This window comes from Myxine glutinosa, chromosome 13 (genome assembly GCF_964187855.1).
Source record: "Myxine glutinosa chromosome 13, kmMyxGlut1.1, whole genome shotgun sequence".
Lineage (NCBI taxonomy): Eukaryota > Metazoa > Chordata > Myxini > Myxiniformes > Myxinidae > Myxine > Myxine glutinosa.
The window spans coordinates 6,439,318-6,457,902 of record NC_136273.1 but is presented as its reverse complement, the minus strand read 5'-3'; the positions used below and the strand labels follow the sequence as shown (position 1 = coordinate 6,457,902).

Sequence of the window (18,585 nt, the reverse complement as noted above, 5' to 3'; positions counted from 1 at the left end):
GCCACGCCCCCTGGCGCCGGGCCTGGGCAAACCCCCTGGCGGAATAGATATATATTGCTGACTGATAAACGGTTTTTCAGAGTGCCTGAGTGTTTGATTTCATTAAAGCAACTCAGATGAATTCTAGCTTTTTGTCGCGTCCATTCTTCCGATCGACGTGGGAGCCCCGGCTCCTTCATTGGTGACCTATCGACATGGACACGGCAGTCGCCCTTAAACTGCCTACCTTCTGGGAGGCTCACGCGGCGGTTTGGTTCGCACAGGCGGAGTCCCTGTTCGCCCTGCGAGGCATCACGGCCGACGACACCCGCTTCCACCATGTGGTAGCTGCGCTCGGGTCGGTTACCGCGGCCCGCGCCCTGAGCCTCCTCGAAAGCCCGCCAGCCGCTGACAAATACGGCGCGATTAAGAAGCTGCTCCTCGATGCTTTCGCCCTCCCATCGGCGGAACGCGCACGGCGCCTGCTCGATCTGCCTGAGCTCGGCGACACGCGCCCTTCCGAGCGCATGGACTACATGCTTTCACTGCTCGGCGAGCACTCTCCGGCATTCCTGTTCCGGGAGCTGTTCTTCCGTCAGCTGCCTAACCCGGTACGCCTCGCCCTGGCAAGCACGACGATCACAGATCCCCGGGCCCTTGCCAGAGAAGCCGACAAGATCTCCGCCGCAGGACAGCGCATCGTAGCGGCGACATGGGACCCACCGCCGTCCGACGCAACACCCAGGGCGCCCGAGCACCCGGCACGGTCGACGGCCGAACTGCCGACGCCATTGGCGGCCGCTCTACCGAGCCGACCACCTCCGGCACGACGACCGAGGCCTCCACCTGACCAAGCGTGGTGTTACTATCATGCCAGGTTCGGACAGAAGGCCCGGACATGCCGACCCCCGTGCACCTTCGGCAGGCCGGGAAACGGCCGGGCCGGCGTTCATTACCAGCCATGAGCGCCGGCCACACGGGCAACTTACTGTTCATCACGGATAAAGCGTCCGGACGGCGCTTCCTGTGCGACACCGGCGCCCAACTGAGCGTCATACCCGCCTCTGACCAGGACAGGCAATCCGCGGTTTGCGGCCCCTCCTTAGTTGCGGCCAACGGATCGACTATCCGCACCTTCGGCCCGCGCAACGTCACCCTCTGCTTCGGCGGCCAACGCTTTGCTTGGACGTTTGTAACCGCCAACGTGCCCGTGGCTCTGCTAGGCGCCGACTTCCTCTGCGCACACGGACTGCTGGTGGACGTCCAACGGCGTCGTTTAATCAACGCTGAAACCTTCAGCTCCCTGGTATGCACATTGAGCAGCTCCGCGCCGACCGAGCTGGCATGCGCCGTCCCGGCGGCGAACGAGTTTGCTCGCCTGCTCACGGAGTTCCCGGCCCTCACGCGGCCGACGTTTTCGGCCGTCGCAGTACGGCATGGGATCGAGCACCACATACCAACCACGGGCCCGCCGGTCTACGCCAGGGCCCGCCGCCTCGACCCAGCCAAGCTCGCCGTAGCGAAGGCCGAATTCGACGCGTTGGAGCACCTCGGCATCGTGCGGCGCTCCGATAGCGCGTGGGCCTCGCCACTGCACATCGTGCCAAAGCCGGGGGGTGGATGGCGCCCGTGTGGCGACTACCGCCGTCTCAATGACGCTACCACCCCCGACAGGTACCCGATCCCGCATATCCAAGACTTCTCCGCCCGTCTGGCGGGACGGGTCATTTTTTCGAAAATTGACCTCATACGGGGATATCACCAGGTACCTGTCAGGGCGGCCGACGTCCCTAAAACGGCAGTCATCACGCCGTTTGGCTTATTCGAATTCTTGCGGATGCCGTTTGGTCTCAAGAACGCGGCTCAGGCGTTCCAGCGCTTGATGGACGGCGTGCTGCGTGACCTGCCGTTCCTTTTCGTTTACCTGGACGACATCCTCGTCGCCAGCACGTCCCGGGCCGAGCACCTCCTCCACCTCCGGACACTGTTCGAGCGCCTCAGCGAGCACGGCCTCATCGTCAACCCGGCCAAATGCCACTTCGGCACGACGGCCGTTGATTTTTTGGGCCATCACATCACCAAGAACGGGGCCGTGCCGCTGCCAACCAAGGTCGAGGCCATCACCACGTTCCCGCGTCCCCGCACCATAAAGGCCCTGCAGGAATTCCTGGGAATGGTGAATTTTTATCACCGCTTCGTGCCCCGCGCTGCTCAGCTTATGCGGCCCCTCTACGAAGCCCTCCGGGGCATGCCGGCCAAGCACGACATCGCCTGGTCCGCAGCAATGGATGCGGCCTTCCAAGGCTCAAAGCGGGCCCTCGCCGACGCAACACTGCTCGCTCACCCGGTGCTCAACGCTCCCATCGCCCTCACCACGGATGCCTCCGACTACGCGGTGGGCGCCGTACATGAGCAATGGGTGAACGGGGTTTGGCAGCCACTCGCTTTTTTCAGCCGGCAGCTCCGGCCGAACGAGCTCAAATACAGCACGTTTGACCGGGAGCTCCTCGGTCTACACCTGGCCGTCCGCCATTTCCGCCACCTCCTGGAGGGCCGACCTTTCACGGCGTTCGTCGACCACAAGCCGTTGGTTTACGCCATGGCCAAGGTCACGGAGCCATGGTCGGCCCGCCAACAGCGCCACCTCTCCGCCGTGTCGGAGTTTACCACGGACATCCGGCACGTCGCCGGCAAAAACAACGCCGTGGCCGACTGTCTTTCCCGGGCCAGCGCGAACGCGGTCCACCTGGGCGTGGATTTTGCGCTTATGGCGGCGGACCAAACCACCGACACCACGGTGCAAGCCCTCCGGGCGGCGGACACGGGCCTCCGCCTGGCCGACATCCCCTGCGCGGACACTGTCCTGCTCTGCGACGTCTCCCAAGGCCAGCCTCGCCCCATCGTGCCCGTCGCCTGGCAACGCTGCATCTTCGCCTCCCTCCACGGCCTTTCCCACCCGGGCCGGAAAGCTTCCCAGAAGCTGGTGTCGGCGCGTTTCGTCTGGCACGGCCTTCGTCGGGACGTCCGCGATTGGACCAGCGCCTGCACGGCCTGCCAACGGGCCAAGGTCCACCGACACACCCAGGCCCCGCTGGCACCTTTCACCGTGCCCGAACGACGTTTCGACCACGTCAACGTGGATCTGGTGGGCCCCCTCCCCCCGTCACGGGGGTTCACACACCTGCTCACCATGGTGGACAGGACCACCAGGTGGCCGGAGGCCGTTCCCCTCGTCTCCACCACCACCGCCGACGTGGCGCAGGCTTTCATCGCCACCTGGGTCGCCCGCTTCGGCGCACCGGCGGACATCTCGTCAGACCGCGGTCCACAGTTCACCTCCGAGCTGTGGGGCGCGGTCGCCCGCAACCTGGGGATCAAGCTCCACCGTACTACGGCCTACCACCCCCAAGCAAACGGGTTGTGCGAGCGATTCCACCGCTCCATGAAGGCCGCGCTCATGGCCGGCCTTCAAGACGTCGGGTGGGCCGACCGGCTGCCGTGGGTCCTTTTGGGCCTTCGCACGGCCCCCAAGGAGGACCTCCAGGCATCCACCGCCGAGCTTGTCTATGGCCAGGTGCTACGCGTCCCGGGCGAATTTGTGCCCGACGCTACCAGTCCCTGGTCCGCAGCTCACCAGCGCTCGGACCTCCAGGAGGCCGCCCGACGGTTTGCCCCCGTGCCAACATCCCACCACGGTGACCCCCAGTCCTACGTCCCCCCAGCACTCCGCACAGCGGAGTATGTTTTTGTGCGTCACGACGCACATCGGTGGCCACTCCAGCCGCCGTACGACGGGCCCTTCCGGGTGCTGCGACGGGACGACAAGTCGTTCGTCATCGACATCGGCGGCAGGTCGGACCGGATTGCTGTGGACCGCCTCAAGCCGGCGCACGTGGACGTCGACCACCCACCACGGGTGGCCCTTCCGCCGCGGCGAGGCCGTCCCCCGTCCACGGTGCCCCCCACTCGACCGCCCACCACCTCACCGGACCCCCTCCCACGACCCGCCAGGGGTCGCTTCGGCCGGGTCATCAGGACCCCCCTCAAATTGACCCTGCCGGTGCAAGTCGATTCTGGGGGGACGTGTGTAGCGGCTGGCGCTGAGTTTTCACAATCGCCTTGCACCTATCAAGGACGCGGAGCGATCACCATGCCGGGCTCGTCCAGGACGCCCAGGCTCGCCCTCAACTTGCCAGGCCGCAGCCAGGACGCTGGGCCACGCCCCCTGGCGCCGGGCCTGGGCAAACCCCCTGGCGGAATAGATATATATTGCTGACTGATAAACGGTTTTTCAGAGTGCCTGAGTGTTTGATTTCATTAAAGCAACTCAGATGAATTCTAGCTTTTTGTCGCGTCCATTCTTCCGATCGACGTGGGAGCCCCGGCTCCTTCAATATCCCGCCATTTATTAGAAATGAGGATTTACGTGAACAATTAAGCAAGTTCGGTAAGGTCGTATCGAGGATTTCGATGGTGCCGATGCGAAACGTTTGCGATCGATTCAAACATGTCATGTCCTTTAAGAGGGTGGTGTACATGATACTGCCTGCACATGTAAAAACGCTCAATGTCGGGTTGAGTGTGAAAATCAACGGCTTTGAATACAAAATGTATGCCTCCTCGGAGGCTATGACGTGTTTCGAGTGTGGGGCTTACGGGCATGTGAGGAGTGCCTGCCACAGTGCGGTTACCGCAGGAAAGCGGAGGATTGGTGAGGAGCGACTCCTCTTCACCGCACACTGAAGGGAAGGAAGGAGCCAGGAGGTGGCTCGACTTCGAGTCGAGTGTGTAAGTCAAGTGACCCACCCATCCCACCTACGAAGCGCCAGACCCGACCACCCCGACCGGGGGGGAAGTGATAGATTTAGAACGTGAGGTGACTAACCCCCCCCCCCTCCCCTAACCTAGGGTGGGATTCTGGGAATGAAAGTGGTTGAACCCTCTCCCATTTCGTCCACTGTACACGACAGTGCGGACGATATCATGAAAGTATCGGTAGCGGACACCAGGAAAAAAGGTCAGAAGCGTTCAAGTGATGAATCCTGTGATTCCAAAGAAAAACAAAATAAGTTTCAGATTGTGTGAGGCTCGCAGGACCTCCAGGGTGAGGCCTACACCGGAAACTCCTTGGCGGTACCGGAAGTGTGTGTACGTGAGGAAGATTCGCTTGCACGGTTGCACCACTTGCCGAGATTGAGCATGACCAGAAAATAGTCGATCCTCTCAAGATGTGGTAAGTCCTTGTCCTGATAACCAAACTCCCTCAGACGAGTTAGCAGCTGGATCAGCTAGTGAGGAAAAAATAGATAAAGGGGAAAGTCCTTACGACTGTGAGGATAACGTTAACCCTTCCCTGGCAGATAAAAATGTAAGGGATGATGAGGTGGGGGACATACCTATAGCCACAGAGGATATGGTAAATTTGGAAGGGTCTGCAAAGAGTGCGGAGGTCCTTGACCCTGTAGGATTGCTGTTTCCAAAACTAAGTGTTCAGCAAATAGGAGGAAAAGGTGCAGATCAAGACGAAGCACTTGATTCTGATGAAACCTCTTCTACTCCACTCTTTAGTGCTTTAAGTGCTCAAGAGAGTGAGGCGTGTGATGACAACACCATCACCATGGTTCCTCAAGAAAATGTTATCAAGTTCCTTGATGAAACGTTCAGGAAAAGACATGTAAAAATCAAAGACTACTTTCCGAATCTGCATGATTTTATTTTGACTGCAAAGAACATGATTCGTGAACCCTATCAGGTTAACATGTCAGAACCTCAATTCCAGAGGCTAAGAAAATGTGTAACTCGAGCGGGCAAGGAACGTCATGAATAGTTAACAGAGTGGAGATAAAAGTAGCATCCTGAAACATCAACGGTGGTCGCAGTTGTGTGCGTCGCTTCCAGGTGTTTCAAATGTTTCAGAATGAAAAAATTGATGTGCTGATGTTACAAGAGACGCATGCAAATCAGTCTTCTGAGGTTGAGTGGCGTAAAATCTTTAAAGGTTGTCACTTTTTCTCCAGTGCTTTCGTTGATGCCAAGGCTGGTGCGGCAGTAGTGTTACATCCGAGACTCCAGCCGTCGGAGATCAGATGTAGAGAAATTTGCAAGGGCCATTTACTATCTGTGGAATTTGTCAGTGGTAATCAAAATATTTGCACGACTAATGTATACTGCCCTAGTGCTAACTCTGCGAGAAGTGCTTTTCTTCACAAGTTAGCGGGTTTTTTAAGCACTATTGACCTGTCCATGTTGGTTTGTCTGGGGGGGAGACTACAACTGTACCCTCAACCCACAACTTGATAGAAACACTCCTGAGCCTCATCCACCGAGTGCAAGGCCTTTGGCACAGCTCATTAAAAAATTTCAACTTGTGGATGTGTAGCGGGTCCAGAACCCGAACATCCGGCAGTACACGTGGGTTTGTGCCGCAAGAAATCTTTTGACAATGGCTCGTTTGGATAGAATTTATGTTAACCGTGATAAGGTAAATCTTGTCAAGAATTCTTATATAAGGCCGTCTGGTTTTTCTGATCATCACATGGTTGTTGTTGTATGTGGCTTACCTCATCACGTTTGTAGAAGTGCATATTGGACTTTCAATGTCAAACTTTTACAAAGTGAGCATTTCAAAGAAGCATTCAGAATGGTATGGAAGGAATGTGAAATGCAAAAGTTTTCCTACCTAAATTTAAGGCAATGGTGGGATTGCACAAAATCCCAAATTAAGTGTTTTTGCCAGCAATACTGCCGTTATAATACCTGTAACACACTCGGTGTGATAACTGCCTTAAAAAACGATATACTTTATTGTGAGCAGAAATCTGGGATGTCCAACGAAAATGTCCAGCAGTTGTCAGACAAAAGAACACGACTGGCTGAAATGGTGAAAGAGCGTGCATCTGGAGCTTTCGTCCGACTGCGAATGGATAATATCCAACTTGACAAACCAAACAAAGACTTTTTCAATTTGGAAAAGACAGCCAAGATCCCTCAACAAATTCACGCTTTGCGCTCTTCTGCCGGCGCGCTTCTGTCTTCTCAAAGTGACATCAAGAATGAATTACGAAACTTTTATTCAAAGCTGTTTGCCTTGAGAACGGTGAACCAGGAAAACAGAAACGGGATGTTTGAACTGCTCCCATCTCTGTCTGAAGACCATCAACAACAACTGGAGCCTGGCTTCTCTCTCGGAGAACTTACTGCTGCTCTTAAAGGAATCCAAGATGGGAAAGCCCCTGGACTTGACGGCCTCCCAGTTGAATTTTACAAGGCCTTTTGGGACATTCTACATTTTGGGACATTTTGGGACAAGTCCCTACTCTACTTGACATCTTTCATGATAGCCTTGAACAAGGTGAATTGCCATTAAGTTGCCGGAGGTCAGTTTTGTGTCTCCTTCCTAAAAAAGGGAACTTGCAAGACGTCACAAATTGGCGGCCTGTGTCACTCCTAAATACGGATTATAAAATATTGTCGAAGGCGCTCGCGATACGTCTAAAGGAAGTCATCCCCCTTTTGATTGATATTGATCAGTCTTATTGTGTTCCCGAACATTCTATTTACGATAACATTTTTTGGTGAGAGACTTGATCAGTCTCGGTCGTACTACATCTCATGGTTTTGGTTTGGTTCTTTTAGATCAAGAAAAAGCTTTTGACAGTGTTGACCATTCGTTTTTGTTTGCTGTACTAAGGAGAGCTGGTTTTGGGCAAAATTTTGTTTCCTATGTTAAGTTGTTGTATGAAAATGCATCCTGTCTGTTGAAGGTAAACAACAGCTTATGTCGCCCTTTTCCCTTTCAGCGAGGCATCCGTCAGGGCTGCCCGCTTTCAGGTATTCTCTACAGTCTCTCGGTCGAACCTTTACTAGCTTTGCTCCGAAACTCAGTGGAAGGAGTCTCCTTAACAAAAAACTACAAAATGGTCACTTCAGCTTATGCGGTTGACATTTGTGTTGCTGTTTCCAGCCAAAATGATGTGGGTGAGGTCTCTCGATGTCTGTCCCAGTTTGAGCTCACTTCCACGACAAAAGTAAATTGGAACAAAAGTGTTGCCTTATGGGTGGGCCCCAGTCCACCTTCCTCAGCTCTGCCTGTGTTACCAGGAGGAATGCAGTGGAATAAAGAGGGGTTTAAATATTTAGGGTTATTTCTAGGAGTCCAAGCATATGAACAAAAAAATTGGGAGGGTTTCTTGGAAAGAATTAAGCAGAAACTAGCTAGGTGGAAATGGTTGCACCACCTTCTATCACTTACAGCAAGGGTGACAATAATAAATAACCTGGTGGTTCCTTTTATTTGGCATAAAGTTATCCCCATCCAACCTCCGAGATACTTGGTCACAGGCATTCAGAGGGTTCTAACTCAGTTTTTCTGGGGAGGCCACCATTGGCTTGGATCAGACGTGGTGTGCAGACCCCGAAATGCAGGTGGCCAAAGCTTGATACATGTCCCAAGTCGGATAATGGCTTTCCGCATGTTGACGATAAAGCGTTTATTGTATGGTGAGTGTGTCCCATGGCGGCCTCTCACAAATGCTTGGCTGCAGGAAGCAGATGGGTTGAAGTATGACCGAGAGCTCTTCCTCATGGACCTGCAGCATGTCAACATGACTCTGCTCCCCGAGTTTCATCAGAGCCTTTTGAATGCCTGGCACGTCCTTGGAATACAACGATTAGAGGTGTCCTAAGATGCCAAAAAATATATGCATGAGCCATTGGTTCTGAATCCTTTATTCCCTGAAATTTCAATCTCCAGGTCATTTATGCATTGCTTCACTAGCCCTGGTGTTGGGCTAGCGGCTAGGGTGTCAGCTTAGGATCCAAGGATCCTGGGTTCGAATCCCGGTCGATCGCTGAATTAACGCCAGGGGGGTTGACTCAGCCTGTCATCCTTCCGAGGTCGGCTATTTGAGTACCAGTTCACTGGTAATTCCCTGCTTGTCGTAAAAAGGCGACAAAAAGGGTTGGCGTCAGGAAGGGTATCCGGCCGTAAAACATTGCTTCAAAAAGGGGACCAAAAAACAACAACAACCACGGTCCCCAAAAAGGCCAATCCCCGCTTTGCGGGGAAAAATGGCCTCTAAACGGTGTTTTTTTTTTGTTTTTTTTTCACCAGTAATGGAATAAACAGAGTGCGAGATCTGATGAAACCTTCCCTAAATGGATGGTTATCCACCGGTTCTCTCATCAAAAGTGGGGGTTTGGTCATCTAGAATGGTGGACAAAGTTTTGAGAGTTGTGATTAAAACTTTCAGGGAATTAAATATCGGGTGGACTGGGGCAGATGAAGTGGTGGACTCTCGTCTCTATTTCCCCGAGCTCCAAATCACCTAAAAAAAAACAACAGTGTGTCTTCTCAAAGTCAGATGGTTGTGGTGTATTTCATGTGATGGGGAAAAAAAGTTATTTATGGGATATGTCAAGAGGTGCTTACACCGGGTTTCACAAAACTTTAAAAAAATCGGTGGGAGGAGATCATTCCGGCTAGTTTGTTCCTATCTCCAGTGTGGAAAGAGATGTATAGGTCTCCAACTTTAGGTCGAACCAGAGACTTAAATTGGAGATTCGTTCATCAGGCCCTGGTCACCCAATACTTACTTAATAAGTTTGATCCCCCTGTACAGAATGTTTGTCCTTTTTGTGAAGAGGTTGAAAATGTGACCCATGCTTTCATGGAATGTAGGAGATTGGTACCCCTTTTTTGTTTCCTCCAACAGTTATTTTATGAATTTCAGTTTGTTTTTTCTGTTGCAATTTTTGTGTATGGCATTGAAAGGAGCACCCAGAGCAAGACAGCGGTCCCTTTCTTGAATTTTCTGTGTGGGATTGCTAAACTTGCAATTTATAAAACTAGGAAGATCAAATTGAGTGGCAGAGATGAAAATGTGCTCTTTTGCTTTAAAGGAATAGTGTCGGCCCGGATAAAATTAGAGCAGTTTTACCATTTGAGTTTCGGCAGTATGAACGACGATTTTTTTTGCAAATGAGGTGTTGAGTTTGTTTTTGTAATTCTTACTTATGCTCAATGTCCACATATATATGTATATACATCTTTTTTGCTTGCACAACTTCCTTTTCTTGTCAAAATTTGTGGTGTTTTCCATGTGTGTTTTGATACTTTTATACTAAAAGCACACAAAAGTCTCTCTCTCTCTCTCTCTCTCTCTGCTAATCTTGACATGATTAGACACTGATCTGATAAATTAAACGTGTCCTTCAATCTTGGAAAATCTCTCAGTCCCATCCTGCTGCTCCGGAACAATAGTCAAACAACCCCACCTATCTATTTATCTATTTATCTATTTCCTTGTTCACCCACTGGAATAGGTACAGATACTTGAACTTCTAGGCCTCAGTATCAGCCATGACCTTTCCAGAGCTGACCACATAGCAAAGCTGGACTCCAAAGTCAGCCACAGGCTGGGCATCCTCCATCGATCCAAATCTCCTTTGAAAGTCAGAGCTACTGACAGTCTACCATACCTTTCTTTGTCTGCAGCTCAATGGATTAATGCTCTCCGCTATGGGCTGGCGTCCCATCACGTCTGTCTCTCCTGGAGTCTGTGGAAATAAAAACTATTTTCCAATATTGGTCCCTCTGTTCTCTCAGTCCTCCAACCCTCTCTATCAACTCTTGGAAACACATATTCTTCCAGTAAGCCTCTCCTGGTTAGACTTCCAAAATCCAGGCTGTCTGCACACCTCGACTCTTTTATTCCTCACTTCTCCTGTCTCTGGAACTACCTTCCAGAGGCTGTTCTGTCTCACTCTCCATCTACTCCAAGAACTCTAAGGCTTCAAGCAAGTAATGCACCACCAATTCTGGAGGAAGGAATGTGATTGAATAGTTTAGGAAGTTGTTTCTACAGGAGAGATGCCAAAAGAGGAATGAACAAATTTGTTGAGGCGAGCAATGAGCCTGTATTTTGGGAGATTCACCAGAAGTGGATTACTGACAGACAGCATGTGCCCTGCAGAAACTTGGGGGGTGAGGAGAGCAAGGGAAAGGCAAAGGGTGTAAAACCAGAAAGGAGATGGTAGAAGACAGAGAGGCCTCTCTGGGATGCTAGTCTAACAAACCCGGAGACTTGTCTTTATCACGGGAGATTCCATTGATTTTGAAGACCTTGGTGTTATGTTTGAGGTAGGGGAGCCCAAGGTTGACAGCATTACGCCATCGAGCTTTGGATGAAGGCCTTGTAAGTTGATAAAAGTTCAGATTTGCCAAATAAATATCTTGCACCATGGAGGATGCCCAGCGGCTGGCTTTGTATGCTAACATGGATACATGTTTTGTCCAAGAAATATCATGGCTGATGGTAAGGCCCAAAAGTTTGAGGGAGTGAACTTCTTCAAGCAGATTTTTAAGGAGGTAGATGGGAGGATTTGCCAGACAGTCTTTTCGGAGAGACATAGTGTGTGTGGAATTTGTCAGGGCTCCGGTGGTTTGAACGAGCTCCTGATTTTATCAAGGTCTGCAAGGTGGATGTGAAGCGAGGGATGTCTGGAGGGGAAACAGGGAAGGTTGAAAGGGGAAGGAGGGAGGTAAAGTGAGGGTGGGGGTGCAATTGAAGCAGGTGAGGTCTGGAGGTGAAGTGGGGGAGGTGTGGAGGGGAAACAGGGGAGGTCTGGATGTGAAGTGAAGTGATAGAAAGATAGATGTCTGGAGGCGAAGCGGGGGAGGTCTGAAGGCGAAGCGGGAGAGGTGTGGAGGGGAAACAGGGAAGGTCTGGATGTGAAGCGATATATTTCTGGAGGCGAAGCGGGGGAGGTCAGGAGGAGAAGCGGAGGAGATATGGAGGCGAAGCGATAGATGTCTGGAGGCGAAGTGGTGGAGGTCTGGAGGCGAAGTAGGGGAGGTCTGTTGGTGAAGTGGGGAAGGTCTGGAGGCGAAGTGGGGGAGGCCTGGAGGCAAAGCGGGGGAGGCCTGGTGGCGAAGCGGGGGAGGCTTGGAGGCGAAGCGGGGGAGGCCTGGAGGCGAAGCGGGGGAGGCCTGGAGGCGAAGCGGGGGAGGCCTGGAGCCGAAGCGGGGGAGGCCTGGAGGCGAAGCGGGGGAGGCCTGGAGGCGAAGCGGGGGAGGCCTGGAGGCGAAGCGGGGGAGGCCTGGAGGCGAAGCTGGGGAGGCCTGGAGGCAAAGCGGGGGAGGCCTGGAGGCGAAGCGGGGGAGGCCTGGAGGCGAAGCGGGGGAGGCCTGGAGGCAAAGCGGGGGAGGCCTGGAGGCGAAGCGGGGGAGGTCTGGAGGCGAAGGGAGGGGGTGGAGGTGAGCTGGGGAATCGGGAAGTGTAGGTGAGTCATGGGATATGTGTGGGGAGAGGGGGGGGGGGGGGTGGTTGTTGTTGAAGCTGAAGTGTTGTTGTTTATAGTTGAAGTGGATGTGGATGTGGAGGGGGGGGGGGTGGGAGGAGGAGGTGGAGGGTGTGTGGAGTTGACGTTTTGATTATCTGGAGGTTATGCATAGTTTGAGGTGCATGTTGAAGGAGATTTCTGTTCAATTTGGAAATAAAAATCGAAATACAACCTGGCTGTGGGCATATGAAAGAAATCTCAAGAGGAAATGAAAAGTTGAAAATGAAGATGTGAGTAAAGGTGTGCAATACAGGGAGAGGGAGCCATTCGTTGGATTTCAGGGATGTAATGTGAGATCATCAATTTGAATGTTGCTGTTACCAAAATCAACCCACAAAATGAATATTTTGCACATTTTCTCACGAAAGTCAGCATAATATTCCCGTCACCGTTTTTTGTGTTACCTTATCTTCATGAACTGCTCCTCATGCACACATCATCCTGCCTCCTCACATCATGCACACAGTTCTCGGCGCATTGCACAAGCCTCGAACACGCCTAACGGCGGCCCCCCCTCCACCCCACCCCCCCCCCCCCCTACACGCTTCATCTCACCTTGCATCCTCACAGGCTTTACCTCCTGACGTTTACTTTATTCCTTTGCTTGTCTTTCCTTTTCTCACCTCTCAGTAGGTCTCGCACTCTCCCTGTCAAGCCTGCTTTGTCCTCTGTATCCATCTCCGCTACCTCCAAGCACATCTCCCTCCCGCTCCTTTCGCTCACCCTCGCTGCTCCCCCTTCGTCCCCCTCCCACGCTGCATTCACCCCACTTCTCTACTCTCATCTCGCTCCAACCTCCTTAGCTCTTCCGTCTTTTCTCTCTGCTCCACTAAATCCTTCTGTCTATACATTTACTCCCACTTGTTATTCCCTAAACAAAGTCCTACCTTTCACATCTTGCCTTATCTCCCCCATTCACCCCTATTTTCCTTACTCTTATTGCTATTTCTCCTTCGGTCCATCCGTTTTCTCTCTGCCCCTCTACGTAAGGGGCTTATGGAACCAGGATGGTTGGATCGAGCTGTCAGTCTATGTGGCACCTGTCCCAGTACAGCAGGTATGGATTCGGGTTGGACGGTGGCGTTGTGGGTAGGGAATGTTGGCAGGAATGTTTTGTAGTGGGTAATGGGTGCTGTGATGTTCAAATGTAGTACCTACATGATTTTGTGCGTCGTTTATAAACTTTGCTTCAGTTGCACCTTTTGTCTTGTTGGAATGTCTCTTTGCAAGTTCTGTTTCAAAATGTCAAGACTTCCGCTTCAGTTCCATCAGCTCGGACCATTTGTTATTCTTATTCTCGATACCTTCCATTTCCGGTACTCATATTTTCACCAAATATCTTTGTTCTTGATGTCACCAAGTCGACTAGATACAGGAAGGGACAACGAGGCTTATAAGGTGATGTCACCACCTGCACACCGCCCCCAAGTGGCCACTTTGGTTGACAACTCATTCGTCAAGGGAAAAACCAGTTTCTTTTTTGTTGTCGCACGAGAATCGATAGAGCTCCATGTTTCACACGCTTCCGCACCACCTGCACCCATCTTCCACTCTCACTTCTCCCTTGACCTCTGCGAACCCCGTCTGTTACATCTTGCTCCTTCGCTCTGTGCTTTAATCGCTGAATGCGGAAATGCCAAAATTGCTTTTCAGCTCTTAAGACAAACCCACCGTTTGAATGGGAAGCAGGGCCTTTGTGAGGTCCCTCCTGAATTCCTTTTGGATTTTAGATCCCTCCTGAATTCCTTTTGGAAGTTGAAGCTTATTCTGCTCAATGCACCAAAGAACATCCTTTTTACAACTGACTCCGTCACTTGCTCTGTTCAAATAGACGAGGCCATTGAAGTGTCCAAACATCACCGTCACAATAGGCCAAGTGGTCAGGCCTGAACCGTCTCTCCAAAATGGAATGCATTGGGAATATAGGAAGCTGCGATGCCACATCTTCTCACAGAAGGATGCCATTTTTGTGATGAATTATGAAACGCCTACCGTCTTTCTTTTTCTCTCCTATTTTTATGCAGTAGTTGTGTGTGTGGTGCTATCTTTGTCAGAAATGAAAAAGCAAAAAGGACCTTAATTGGCCTAGAGTGGGCGCAGATGCTCAGAAGATTGGCTAATCACAAAAGCCCCAGTTGGGCCCAGGGCTTCCCGCGTTGCCTGGCACCCACTAGTTGCCATGGCAATTAACGGCACAGTGAAACACTTCACAGCAAGCCTTACACAGACATCCCTCCATTTATTGGACCCCTTCGACCCCCCTCTTCCACTCTGACCTCCCAATTATTCTCACAAAAGCTTAGTTTTCTTCAAACTTCAGTGTTCTCTGTATCGCTTTGTTCACCCAAAACACAAAACCCTCAATTATTTATTGTTTCTCTGTCACTTGTGTTTGTGTTCGTTGAGGCTCTTAATAATCACTCAATTAATTGGTCAGCGGATTATATTTATGCACATTCAATGGCCATGGATAAAGAGTCATGAGAGAAGGACGGTCTGCCTCCATCCACATGCAATGGCCATGGATAAACGTCCATGAGAAAAAGGACGATCTGCCTCCATCCACATGCAATGGTCATGGATAAAGAGTCATGAGAGAAGGACGATCTGCCTCCATCCACATGTAATGGTCATGGATAAAGAGTCATGAGAAAAAGGACAGTCTGCCTCCATCTACATGTAATGGTCATGGATAAAGAGTCATGAGAAAAAGGACGATCTGCCTCCATCCACATGCAATGGTCATGGATAAAGAGTCATGAGAAAAAGGACGATCTGCCTCCATCCCCATGCAGTCATGGATAAAGAGTCATGAGAGAAGGATGATCTGCCTCCATCCACATGTAATGGTCAGGGATAAAGAGTCATGAGAGAAGGATGATCTGCCTCCATCCACATGTAATGGTCATGGATAAAGAGTCATGAGAGAAGGATGATCTGCCTCCATCCACATGTAATGGTCATGGATAAAGAGTCATGAGAGAAGAATGATCTGCCTCCATCCACATGTAATGGTCATGGATAAAGAGTCATGAGAGAAGGATGATCTGCCTCCATCCACATGCAATGGTCATGGATAAAGAGTCATGAGAGAAGGATGATCTGCCTCCATCCACATGTAATGGTCATGGATAAAGAGTCATGAGAAAAAGGACGATCTGCCTCCATCCACATGCAATGGTCATGGATAAAGAGTCATGAGAGAAGGATGATCTGCCTCCATCCACATGTAATGGTCATGGATAAAGAGTCATGAGAAAAAGGACGAGCTGCCTCCATCCACATGCAATGGTCATTGGTCATGGATAAAGAGTCATGAGGAAAAGGACGATCTGCCTCCATCCACATGCAATGGTCATGGATAAAGAGTCATGAGAAAAAGGACGATCTGCCTCCATCCACATGTAATGGTCATGGATAAAGAGTCATGAGAGAAGGACGGTCTGCCTCCATCCACATGTAATGGTCATGGATAAAGAGTCATGAGAAAAAGGACGATCTGCCTCCATCCACATGTAATGGTCATGGATAAAGAGTCATGAGAGAAGGACGGTCTGCCTCCATCCACATGTAATGGTCATGGATAAAGAGTCATGAGAGAAGGACGCTCTTCCTCTATCCACATGCAATGGTGATGGATAAAGAGTCATGAGAAAAAGGACGATCTGCCTCCATCCACATGTAATGGTCATGAATAAAGATCGATGAGAAAAAGGACGATCTGCCTCCATCCACATGCAATGGCCATGGATAAAGAGTCATGAGAGAAGGACGATCTGCCTCCATCCACATGTAATGGTTATGGATAAAGAGTCATGAGAAAAAGGACTATCTGCCTCTATCCACATGCAATGGTCATGGATAAAGAGTCATGAGAGAAGGACGATCTGCCTCCATCCACATGTAATGGTCATGGATAAAGAGTCATGAGAAAAAGGACGATCTGCCTCCATCCACATGCAATGGTCATGGATAAAGTCATGAGAGAAGGACGATCTGCCTCCATCCACATGTAATGGTCATGGATAAAGAGTCATGAGAAAAAGGACGATCTGCCTCCATCCACATGCAATGGTCATGGATAAAGAGTCATGAGAGAAGGACAATCTGCCTCCATCCACATGCAATGGTCATGGATAAAGAGTCATGAGAAAAAGGACGATCTGCCTCCATCCACATGTAATGGTCATGGATAAAGAGTCATGAGAGAAGGACGGTCTGCCTCAATCCACATGTAATGGTCATGGGTAAAGAGTCATGAGAAAAAGGACGATCTGCCTCCATCCACATGTAATGGTCATGGATAAAGAGTCATGAGAGAAGGACGGTCTGCCTCCATCCACATGTAATGGTCATGGATAAAGAGTCATGAGAGAAGGATGGTCTGCCTCCATCCACATGCAATGGTCATGGATTAAGATCCATGATAAAAAGGACGATCTGCCTCCATCCACATGCAATGGTGATGGATAAAGAGTCATGAGAAAAAGGACGATGTGCCTCCATCCACATGTAATGGTCATGTAAAGCTCTAGCAGGGAAAATGGCCTTAAAATGCCTGTTGTTGTTGTTGTTTCTCGAAAAATAAGTTGAAATTGATAAAAGTATTTGGTCTCCACAATTCTTTATTTCACTGTTAATATTACAGAACCTTTGTTTTTGATTCAAAACTTAGTATAGCCTTTTAAATCAGAAAAGAGAAAAAGGCATTGACAAAATTATTCACACCCAAGACTTGATATTTGGTAGCACGGCCTTTGGACAAAATAACTGCAGTCTAGCGCTTCCTATAGCCATGAATGAGCTTCCTACACTTCTCTACTGGCAGTTTGGCCCACTCTTCTTGTGAAAACTGCTCCAGTTCTCCCAGATTTGAAGGGCGCCTTCTCTCATCTGCTGTTTTCAGATCTCCCCACAGGTGTTCAATGGGATTTAGATCTGGACTCATTGCTGGCCACTTTAGAACAGTTCAGCGTTTTGTTTTGAACCATTCCTGGGTGCTTTTTGAAGTGTTTTTGGGGTCATTGTCCTGCTGCAAGACCAATGACCTTCGACAGAGACCCAGCTTTCTGGCACTGGGGTGAACATTGCGCTTCAAAATGCCTTGGTAATCTCCTGATTTCATGATGCCATGTACACATTCAAGGTACCCAGTGCCAGAGGCAGCACAGCCTAATTTAGTCTCATCTGTCCACAGGACATTCTCCCAGAAGGATTTTGGCTAGTTCAGGTGTGTTTTGGAAAACTCCAGTCAGGCTTTCTCAGCAGTGGGGTGCTCCTGGGACTCCTACCATGGAACCCCCTTTAATTGAGTTGGTGACGGATGGTGTAAGTTGAAACTGTCATACCTTGTGTCTGAAGGTCAGCTTGAATCTGTTTGGCAGTTGATCGAGGTGCTTTCTCCACCATTCGAACAATTCTTCGCTGCAATCTTCGATCAAGTTTTCTCTTGCGGCCATGTCCATTGAGGTTCGCTGCAGTGCCATGGGCCTTAAACTTCCTGATAACATTGCGTACGGTGGACACAAGAACATCAATGTCTCTGGAGATGGGCTTGTAGCCTTGAGGTTGTCCATGCTTGGCTACAATCTTGTGTTTGACCTCCTCAAACAATTCTCTGGTTTTCTTTCTTTTCTCCGTGCTCATTGCGGTACACACAGTGATACAAAACAGCAGAATGACTCCTTTTCCCTATTCAAACTGGTTGAATGAGTGGTTTTTATATTGCAGGCACCTGCGATTCACCACAGGTGAGTTCAATTCCAAAGTGAAGGAGAATCACCTGCTTGAAATCCAATTATTTCTAACAACTTCTAAAAGGTGCCAATAATATTGTCCGGGCCATTTTAGGATTTCTGTGCGGAATTAGCTAAGAATTAGCTAATTTTTTCACCTTTTTGTTTTGTTCCACTGCAAACCAAAGAAATACAAATGTGGACACCAAAAGATTTTTAAATTTCAACAATTTTCCTGAAGAAATGGTGCATTATTTGAAAAAAGTGCAAGGGTGCCAATATTTTTGGCCACGACTGTATATATGTAACGGGGTCTGATCTACAATAGGGGCCTATGGCCTGATCTCATACTTAACGCCTTTTAGGGTTTGACCAGTTCACTCTATCGAAGAGCTTCTGCTCATGATGCTCATGTCATGGAGACCTACTCCGATTGAGGAGTGGTCCATTTGTATGACTTTGCATGATTGGTCTTGATATTTGGTCATTTTCTAGATTCTGCAGCTGTTCTGACATGAGTTTTCTATAT

At 50.2% G+C, this 18,585-nt stretch overlaps 1 protein-coding gene across 3 annotated transcripts in view; it reads left to right on the top strand.

Annotated features, from left to right (window-relative positions):
- LOC137438536 (unconventional myosin-XVI) overlaps nucleotides 1-18,585 on the top strand; it is a 367,125-nt gene that overhangs the window by 20,086 nt on the left and 328,454 nt on the right. The window contains exon 1 of one of the 3 annotated variants that reach the window (XM_068133662.2): nucleotides 12,993-13,378. The exons of the other annotated variants lie outside the window; for them this stretch is intronic. Within the exon in view, the coding sequence (XP_067989763.2) occupies nucleotides 13,318-13,378 (61 nt within the window). The 5' untranslated portion in view covers nucleotides 12,993-13,317. Of the gene's footprint in view, nucleotides 1-12,992; nucleotides 13,379-18,585 lie in introns of those variants that run through there. 3 annotated transcript variants of the gene reach the window in all.